At 49.1% G+C, this 10555-nt stretch overlaps 1 protein-coding gene across 1 annotated transcript; it reads left to right on the top strand.

Moving 5' to 3' along the window:
• Positions 1–620: 620 nt before the first annotated feature.
• LOC133901215 (UDP-glucuronate 4-epimerase 6-like) lies at positions 621–3115 on the top strand. The gene has a single exon (XM_062342505.1). The coding sequence runs from the start codon at positions 1047–1049 to the stop codon at positions 2508–2510; it is 1464 nt and encodes a 487-aa protein (XP_062198489.1). The 5' UTR covers positions 621–1046; the 3' UTR covers positions 2511–3115.
• Positions 3116–10555: the final 7440 nt, after the last annotated feature.

Consider the following 10555-nt stretch of genomic DNA (forward strand, 5'->3'; position numbering starts at 1 on the left):
GCTCCAGTAATTCCTCTGCGAGGGTGTTGAGCGCGGGGAGTGCATCACAGGGCTTGTGATGACCAAGGAATTCCTCTGCTCGAATGCCAATGTCTCACTCACGCACGGCCGGTACAGAATGGCACATGTCAGTGAAACAGTATGCGGCGCATCCTGATTCTTTTTCCTGAGGGTGAAAGAAACCCTTCTATCCTTGTATGCCCCGTTTGGAAGGCGTGATTTTTTTTATCAATTCTTGTACAGACTCAACCAATTCGTGTGAAATTCCTAGTTCCAAACGGAGTACACTCTCAACCAATTCATGCGAGCTAAGAGTCTGCTTGGCACGGAGCTACACTCTCAACGAATTCATGCGAGCTAAGAGTTTGTTTGGCACGAAGTTGGAATTGTGTGTACATAGAGGTTGTTTGGATGAGATCATTTTGTTTTAATTTTAATCTAAAAATATAGATTTAAATTATTTTATCTTAACCTATAAACTCGATCTGACATGGAGCCATGAGGTTGAGTTCCGTCAAACAAGACTTAAAACTGCGTTTTTTATGCGTCGCTATCCAGCCCGTTGTCCATTGCACACATTTAATCATGCACACACTAACCCCGTAACCATTGGCCAGCCATTGATATACATGCCCATAGCAAGTCCACACCATAATTCCACTGCCATGGCTGGAGCTGGACCACTATAAGCAAGCCAAGCATTGCTGCTGCGATCCTACCAAAACATTTCTACTTTCAGCTCCTCTTTGTTTACCAAAGCGAAGCAGTGAAAAATCTGCAAATTAGGCAGGGAGGTGAGGACCCCAAATCCATGCCAAATCAGGTCGAGTCACCCGTAGTGGCGTCCAACCGAAACCAAAAACCTCCCCTTCTCGTCATTTATTTCACTCTCTTTATAATCCCCCTCTTACTCGCTCACTCCCTCCTCAGCTAGCTCGCTTGCTTCGAGCCTAGCTGTCCAGCTTAGCTACCGGTCCCGCCTCTACCTCGACGTCCAGGTCCAACGCAGCGCACGGCAGCGCGGGGGGCAAGGAAAGGAAAGGACAATGCCGTCGTCGGGGATCGGCGCGGTGGACGCGGCGGCGAAGGGGATGAAGCTGGAGCGGTACGCGAGCGGGGGCGCGCTGCTGCTGCGGCGCGCGGCGAGCGGCAAGATCGTGGCGGCGTCTTCGCACCTGCTCTTCCGCGCCACCGTGCTCGCCACGCTCGCTCTCGTCTTCCTCTTCACGCTGCACTACCCGTCGCTCCTGTCGCGCTCCTTCCACCTTTCCGCGGGCGCCGCCGATGGCGGCTCGGGGGGCGCGCACTCCGCGGCCTCGCACCGCAGCCTGCTCGTGTCCTCGGCGTCGGCGTCCTATGGAGGCCCCGCGTGGGAGAAGGAGATGCGGCGGAGCGCCAGGCCGAGCCGGGACGGGGGCATCTCCGTGCTGGTCACGGGTGCGGCCGGGTTCGTCGGCATGCACTGCTCGCTCGCGCTCAAGGCACGCGGGGACGGCGTTCTCGGGCTCGATAACTTCAACTCCTACTACGACCCATCCCTGAAGCGCGCGCGACAGAAGCTCCTAGCCAGCCGCGGCGTTGCCGTGCTCGACGCCGACATCAACGACGGCCTGCTGCTCGAGAAGCTGTTCGACGTGGCGGCGTTCACGCACGTGCTGCACCTTGCGGCGCAGGCGGGCGTGCGGTACGCGATGGAGGCGCCGCAGACGTACGTGGCCTCCAACGTGGCCGGGCTCGTCAGCGTGCTCGAGGTGGCGGCCAAGCACGCTGACCCGCAGCCGGCGATCGTCTGGGCGTCGTCGTCGTCGGTGTACGGGCTCAACACTGACGCGCCCTTCTCCGAGGAGCACCGCACCGACCGACCGGCGTCGCTGTACGCGGCCACCAAGAAGGCCGGCGAGGCCATCGCGCACGCCTACAACCATATCTACGGGCTCTCCATCACTGGCCTTCGATTCTTTACCGTCTACGGGCCCTGGGGCCGCCCCGACATGGCCTACTTCTTCTTCGCCCGCAGCATCGTCGCCGGCGAGCCCATCACGCTCTTCCGCGCCGCCGACGGCGCCGACGCGCGCCGCGACTTCACCTACATCGACGACGTCGTCAAGGGCTGCCTCGGCGCGCTCGACACCACCGGCAAGAGCACGGGCTCCAAGTCCGGCAAGAAGAGCGGGCCCGCGCCGCTCCGCGTTTACAACCTCGGCAACACCTCCCCCGTGCCCGTCACGCGGATGGTCGCCATCCTCGAGAAGCTGCTCGGCAAGAAGGCCAACAAGCGCGTCGTCACCATGCCCAGCAACGGCGACGTGCCCTTCACCCACGCCAACGTCAGCCACGCCGCGCACGACTTCGGCTACCGCCCCACCACCTCGCTCGAGGCCGGCCTCCGGCACTTCGTCGACTGGTTCGTGAACTACTACAAACTCGACACCAAGATCGCCAAGGGCGCCCGCGGCGCCGACAAGCCCGCGAAGAAGAAGAAGGCCGCGGCCATGTCGGCGTCGTCGTGATCGATCAAGCACAGCACAGCACACAGAGCACCACCACAACACCAAGTCACCAAGTGTGTATTCTCTAGCTAGTTCTTGGCTTTTGTCTGTAACCTTGTAAGTGCCTATTGTTTAAGCCCTTGCTACTTGCTTCTTCTTCTTCTAATCCTCCTTATGCTGATAGTGATTAGTAGGAAGGGAAGGGAATAATGATGCAAATAACTGTTGCATACTGGTACATAAAGGTTGGGGGTATAGGTGATGATAAGATCAAACAGAGGAGCCAGGACAGATGAAAGATGAAGTCACTGGCTCCCACTCAATCAAATTGTTCTCTTGCATTACGTCACTTGTTTTGTTCTTGTTCATCTGGTGATCAGAACCATGCAGTCAAGATTCTATGGTGGAATTGGAGTATGCAAAAGCAACACCCACACCACAAACCCTCAAAACTTGCAGTTCTACTTGTATACTGTTTTCTGAATTCTGAATCACAATCCTATCCAAAACAAACCTGTACAAATTCAGGCCCTGCTGCTACATTTTGGTCTGGTTCTTCAGGCTATAAGGTGTGTTTGGTTCCAGGACAAGATTTTGTAAAGCTGTATTATATAAGTAATCTGAATGGAGATATATTTATTGAAAAGAAAAATGTTTAGTTGGTTATATCTGTCTGGATAAGTAAATGTGAGTTTTTATATGTTTGACTGAATATGGTATCGCATGAGCGGATGTTAGAGTTAAGATTATGATTAGTTACTTGTATAAAGATAATTTTGTAAAACTGATAATTGGACCATCTGCATGAGTCAAAGCACGTATTCATCGGATCAGGCTCGAATCTCGAGTCAGAATGAAATTACATATTTACACCAGTCAAACTAATGCAAAATACTAATAAGAGATGAGGTAACTAAACATACCCTTACTAGTTGTGCATAGTGTCACTGCACTACTGGGTGAAGTAACGAGGCTGGTTGGTGAGGGAGGGTGTCGGTGATATGGGAATCAGGGGTCCTCAAGTCCTGAGACCAGAACAGCAGAGTGCCACGTGGCGCCCTCTCTCGAGGGTTATCTCCCCGAGGTCCGAGAATACCAAATTCCGGAAGAGGATGCTCGGGACCATGAACAGTGATCCCCCGAGTTCCCCGATGACCCGAGAAGGCCGAGTTCCGGGAGAGGGTGCTCGGGGTCATGAACAGTGCTCCCGAGCACCCGAGTTCCCCGATGACAAGAGAAGTCAGTTCCGGAAGAGAGTGCTCGGGGCCGTGAACAGTAGTCCCCGAGCACCCGGTCCCTCGAGAAGCTGAGCAGTTAAGTTCCGAGAGGGAGTGCTCGGGACCGTGAACAGTGGTCCCCGAGCACCCGAGTTCCCCGAGGACCAAGAGATGGCATATCCGGGAGAGAGTGCTCGGGGCTGTGAACAGTAGTCTCCGAGCACTCCCAGTTCCCCGAAGGCCTGATAAGTCCTTCGCCGGTGGTCCCTATAAGGGCTTAGCGGTGAGGTGTCAATTGGTGAGAGACCCGATGCCGCATTTAAGAGGGCGCGTAGCTTGTCACTTTCAACCACTCCCCCCACACTTGCTGTCAGTCCCTGCCAAGGTCTGGCAAGGAGGCGTGAGGACATTTAATGCACGGGTCCCATCGCGCGTCATCCGGCGCGCCTCGGGATAACATCGCAGAACTCGAGGCACACCGCCTGCCGCGCTGCTGTGTCAGGTTTGCTCTGACCAGGTGGGCACGCGGGGCTACTTGGTGGCTGCTCGGTGGGCCCTCCCCGCAGCACTCGCCGAAAAGCAGAATGATGACCAACAAGATCGGACGGGGGCGCGTTTTCAACCCTTCCTGTCACTTCGAGTTGCATCTCATGATGGTTGCTTTTCATTTACGGCGTCTTAGAATTTGTGCCATCCTTTCTGGACACGCTACCGCCCCAACGGGTATATAAGCGGGGCGGGCTCCCCGGAGAAGGAGGGACCGAGACTTGGATCGACCGAAGACACAAGAACATATTGGACGAACTCCAATCGACGACCACGGGAGCACGGAGCTCTAGACTTAGACAAATATTCTTGTAACACAGCAGATCCTCAGAGTGATATTCTCAGAGCATTTATAGCATACACACAGGAGTAGGGTGTTATGCTCGAAGCGGCCCGAACCTGTCTAAAAATTCTCTGAGCATTTACTTCCTCCTACATCCGATCATTCCACCCCACCTGCATCTCATTTACTCCCACTTATTTCACGTACGAGACGAGTTCAAAATCATCCCCGACCGAATCTCAAAAGAATTTTTCCAAATCTCCACTTGAAAAGTTCACCCTTCAACAGAGGGGATCAGAGTATGGTCCAATCTTCTGCTCCGTTTAGCATCTTTAATGGGCAGCATGAGCTCATTGGTGCAAGCCGCTGTGCCGGCCGTTTCAGAAATAGCAGTAGTAGCCTACTGCCAGTTCGGCCACTGTTGCAATATTTTGTGCTTGGAGACTTCAGTGGCGGAGTAGAAGTGTCTGCCGGCTGCGATGCTAATATTTTAAGCGCCAATCGAATGTCGGCACGTTGTCACGAGGCTACTGTTGCAGCATTGTTGCATGTCTGCATTTGCAGCACAAGATTCAGAAACAATATTAGCAGTAACCTAGCTATCTTCTCTTCTTCCAACAGAGTTACTGAAATGACAATCACTTTCCTTTTTTGTTCCCTTACGGTGAGAGGCGATCATTTTTTTAAGATATTGGATGAGTCTTCCGGCTTTTGCATCGTGAGATGCACACAGCCGGCAATCATCTGATAGTGGAGAGTTGATGGAAACACTGCATAAAGTTTGCAATTGTGCATTTCTGCAGTACTGATCTGCAGAAGATATAATGCAAGGTAAAGAGAGTGATGAGAAGCTGAACAAGCCTCAAAAAAAAAAAAGGCCCAATTTATTCCCCACTGCCAAGATATCTATCTGTCCATGCTGGCCCCCTTTCTGGTCCATCCATCATGCATCTGGGACGGTTCTTGTCCACTCCTGTAGTCCTGCCTTCACACCACCACAGGTTCTTCTTTGCATGGACCATCAGATTCCTTCCAGTGAAGCAGTGTTGTTTATTTGTATGCTAGTCTTGTGCTACAAGATCCCAAAAGAGGACCAAACACAGCATTATACTCAGTGAAGATTGCTTCTGTTGCAGGCAAAAATCTGGGCTTGTCAATATGTGCCCTGGTTTATTTTCCATGTATCCTGATTGGGTTGCAGCTCAGCTAGAAAGTCATCCAAGGTGGTCTGGAATTTAGTTTACTTGTATCAGATATGGTGCTTGCTCGATAAATTTGGCAATCTTTTCTAGCATTTTCAGTGCACGACAGTGAACCATAGACCAATTTATATCTCGGAAAATAAATACGGTGTCGGCATCGAGAAGGTTATTGCAATTTCATGCCAAGCTGGAACTCCAAACAATACATTGAACATGGCTAGTAGGACCCGAGAGAATCTGATTATTTATGCAGAAAGCAACAAATATGTATGCCTTAAGAATTAGAGACGCCTTGTACTTAAAATGCTGAGTGGTGATGAACGAGGTCTGTCTGTCCAACAGTCTGGTGATCTTGTTCAGCATAACAAATCATTTGTGAGCAGGGGAGCTAGCACTTTGGATCTGAAGCTTGAGACCTTGGAAATGGTGTGCTGCATTGTGCATTGTACATGGTACATGGGACAAGGATCCTGCCTGGCTTGCCTTTCTTGCTGCATACTTCAGGTCACTGGATTAATTGGAGTTGCATTTGAGAAATTTGGCTACTACCTTCAAGCCAAATTTCTGCAGCACTAATGCATGTGAGTAGAATTAGTGCTGCAGAGAAGTTTTGTCCCCAACAGCCTTTGACTTGCCTTGGAATGGCATCAGGCCAGAAAATTGACCCAACCCTGATTTGGTCTGCGAGTGCTTCACCACTTTGCAAAAAGGTTAGTTTCTGGCGCTCATGCTCTGAGTTGATGTGCCCTCGTTTTTCCTTTCACATACTACATGCTTTACACTAATCCAACTACATGCCTTGATCACTGTAAACATGTCTTTTCCTAATCATTGTGGTCTGCCTCCATTACGGATTACTCGTTCTTGCTTTATGTGAGTCTCTGATAAACCGTCGTGTCTACACAAATCTAGCAGCAGGTATTAATCCAGTTGGATTGCGAGATGTTGCTGATTACCAAACCCACTAACCAAGCCCGTTGGCCAATTCAATTTGTTCCGTTCTTTCCACGTTAGCGTTAGGGAAGCCGGGTGTACAACTCCACACATCAGTGTTCAAATCCTAATCCAACCTTGTTACGTGAGTTCACCTAGTTGAGAAAGCAAGCGCCCGGCTTCCGTAACATTGCTGATCTATCCCCAATCTGCGTATTGCTATGTCACTGGGATTACCGACTGGTCGCCTCCTTGCGGAGGCAAAATTGTAGTTGTAACGGTTTGTCTCCGAAATATCAAACGAAGAAGACCCACCATTTGGACCGTGACTTGAATGTCAATGCTTTGATTTGCAGTGGCAATGGTTGGGAGGATTTGGTGCTTACTTTCCGGAGATTGTCCAAACTTATGATCTCCTTTTCTTTTTCTAATGGTGCTCTTTTGGTTTTTACTAGGATTATCCCTTGTGACTCAAGTCTCGCGTTACTGGAAAATGGTTCGGCTGGTCTTTAAAAAGGAAGTCCATTTTTCAAGCGGCTGGTATGACTGTGATGAGAAATATATAATTAATAATTTGGATATTACTAGAAATAGGCTTTACCACCATGGTAAGCATGACACGAACTCGTTCTCTAAGGGCAAGATCTATTTGTACTTAGAAAGAATCTCCTAATAAGGGAAACAAATGCACTGGACACCCCGGGAAGGACAGAATACGTCGACTATGCTTGGGGCTTCGAGTAAGACATGTCTCCTCTCCACCCAACTATATAATCAAGGTAGGGGTATGATAAAAAAAAACTCAATCCAAGTTGGTTCAATGCTTCAAGGTCTAGCCATCAAGCTCCAAAGAATCCCTCGACAAGCTTGAAAGTCTTGCCGATTAGCTTAGGATTTAAATCTAGATACCTTACATTGTTATCCTATATTCGAGTTAATATAAAGGTCAAGGCAACATACATGACAAATGTTTATTATCATTCGAGAGGTTTGTATTTGTGTATATCGTGTGCCTCTCTTTCCGATCTTACCATTGATAGCGTCGGTCAGGTGATCCCTAACCCCATACATAAATATTGTTTGTCGTTTACTAATCACGATAATTAGTCAAAAACTATGCCGGACTTGGCTACCGTCTCAGCGGGAGCCGCGACGAGCCAGCGGCGCGCGGAGTGCATGGCAGAGGGCAGGCACATGGCAATCCACTTATGTCCAAAGGTGGTATATGACATCAATTAAATTTTCATTTTACAATAATCTATTATATATATAATATCACATATGGTACTTACTAGCTTAATAAGTAAGATATTTAGACTTATAATAGGTAAACTGTCAGCCGCAACGCTGCGCGCCGGGTGCTACTCTTGCGACTTTTATAAGTTATCTTTAACAAATATTTTAAAAATTATTTCTCTATAATATTATTACAATATCTTTTATTATTATTATAATTTTTTATCTCCTTATTTTTTACATTCTATTACTCTACTTACTCTCAGATAGCCATATCAGTCACTACAATTTTGATGGAGAGAGAAACCAGCTGCAAATTTAGATCAGCCGGTTGCTGCGGTATCTAGTGCTACAGTAAGTGCTGTAGCACTCGATTCTATCTCTGCTAGAGCTGCAGCAGGCGCGCTCACAGCCGCTCGACGCACTGCACCAGATATCGAACCGGCCGTCCCGGGCCGGACAGGCTCATCGCTCTGCAGTGCAGGCCGGATAGACCTCGCTTTTGGGTCCGAACGGACCGGGACGGGCGGTGCTTTCATCTGCCACGGTGCCCATCGTGGACGCATAGCGCCAGGTGGGCCTCGAGCCCCTCACGATGAGCCACACGCCCGAGAGATCCTCGCGGATCTAGCGGCTGTTTGGTTCCTAGCTAACGAAAATCCTATCAAAATTTGGTAATGCCCATGAATATTGGTCACCATTTGGTTCAATACCAAATTTTGGCGAGCCCTGGAAATTTTGGCGTCGCCAAGCTTCAGTGAGTAGCCAGCGCCGGTGTCCCGCGGGCGAGGGAATCGCTCGCCAGGGCTGCTGCCGCTGCATGCATGCACTGTGTGCTGATGTGTCAGCCAGTGAATGGTGACATTAAATGTTTTAGTTGTTTGATTAGTGAGCTTTAAACGGCAATATATCGTAAATGGTGTGTCCAATTTGGGATCCGTCTAAACCATTGTTATTTTATCAACAAAATAAGACCTATGTTGACTATGTTTTATCATAAAAATAACCAATAATATGTAGGTCCCATTTGTCATACTCATAAATTTAGAAAACATTGGCATGGTTATCCAAACACATTTTTCTCTCCATATTTTGACATTGGTGATCCAAATACTATCTCTTTTAGCAATGTTTTAGCGTTGCCCAAGTTTTGGTATTACAAAATTTTGGCATGGCTGTCAGGGTCACAAACCAAACATGCCAGAGATTCTTTAACTTCAAATCAAATAAGAGGTGAACAATAATTTATGAGAGGATGAACAGTATTTTACCGTGAGCAATGCAACCATGAGTAAGGCATTGTAGCAAATTTATTGTTTATAAGAGCACTGTAGCATTACATTATATCTGTTTATTTTAGATACAACGTGAAGTCAGAGCATCCGAATTCCACGCGCGATGGGCACGAGCAAAGAGCAGTGGTGATCATCCACCATCGCAACCCGTGAATCTCAAAGTTGTATGCGAACTTCCAGAAAACGTCCGCATCAGAAGATGCTGTAAACACAAGGCAGCAGGTAACCACGACCCATACTGCAAGCCTGTTACTGCAGTATTGCGGCGTGCTGCCTTGGTTACGTCCATACACTGACATTGTCTGGCAAACATCGTTAACAAGGCAAGTTGCTGAAGCTTCATCTGTCAAAAGTTTCTTCTTCATAGTGTGTCATCTCGGCCTACCGCCTACGGCAACAACATGTCATTACGTAGAAGATGCCGACATCGATGAAGATAATGGATCTGGACCGGATCAGCACATTAAGGATATGATTGGTATAATTTTTATTTTAAAATTTTTCTAGTCACCTACCTCGTGAGGTGACTCTGAGGGTGACCTCCACCTTCGCTTCACCACTTCGGTAGCCTCTTCCGCGTGGCTACAGTCATGACTTTTTTCTCCACTTCTTCCCCTTATCTTCCCCTTCAGGTAGCTCTAGATATGTGCGTTTGGTATGATTGTTGCATGCCAGATAGTTGGATCTGCGTGCCCGTTGGCCATGAGGTGCGTCGGGGCGGCGACCGATTCTATGAGTCGGTGGCGCGGGGGTCGGATCCACACGCTGGCATTGCGGCGGCCCTACGGTGTGGGGGACAACTTTTGTGGATGTGTTGCCAAGGCTCGTTGCGCTCATTGCCGCTTCGATCTCTCTGGGCTCCGTCCCCAGCGGCGTCGGTGCAGGCGCATAGCGGCCGCTCATGCATAGTGTCGAGGACAATGCCCTAGTGCTCCTGAGTTTTGTCTATCTTGCTGCCAAGTTGAGAAGCTGCCTCTTCTTATCTTGGTGTTCTATCATTGGAGATCCTAGTTTTTGCATGATCGCCATGGTTAGACTCAACCGCGGGCAGCTTCTGGCTCATCATGTCTTTACTTTTGTTATTTTCTCTTAAGCTTCATACGACAGTGATTCGTTGTAATGTCTAGGTCGTCTCCAGGCTTGATGCGACAATACATCTTTTCTTGGGTCTAGCGTTGCTTTGTTCGAGGAACTACCTAGTTTAACTAGGCCTAGCGCACCACAAGGATAACCCCGACACTTGACCATCCATCTAGTTAGATTAGGTTTGAGATTATTGACAACGCTCTGAAACAGAAAAAACCGAAATTATAGGGAATGCCTCTCCTAGACGATGCCTAAAAAGAACACGACA

This window comes from Phragmites australis, chromosome 20, assembly GCF_958298935.1.
Source record: "Phragmites australis chromosome 20, lpPhrAust1.1, whole genome shotgun sequence".
NCBI classification, from domain to species: Eukaryota; Viridiplantae; Streptophyta; class Magnoliopsida; order Poales; family Poaceae; genus Phragmites; species Phragmites australis.

Bases quoted from the DNA above. Each gene is read 5' to 3' on its own strand.
- LOC133901215 (XM_062342505.1), top strand. From the start codon at position 1,047: ATGCCGTCGTCGGGGATCGGCGCGGTGGACGCGGCGGCGAAGGGGATG.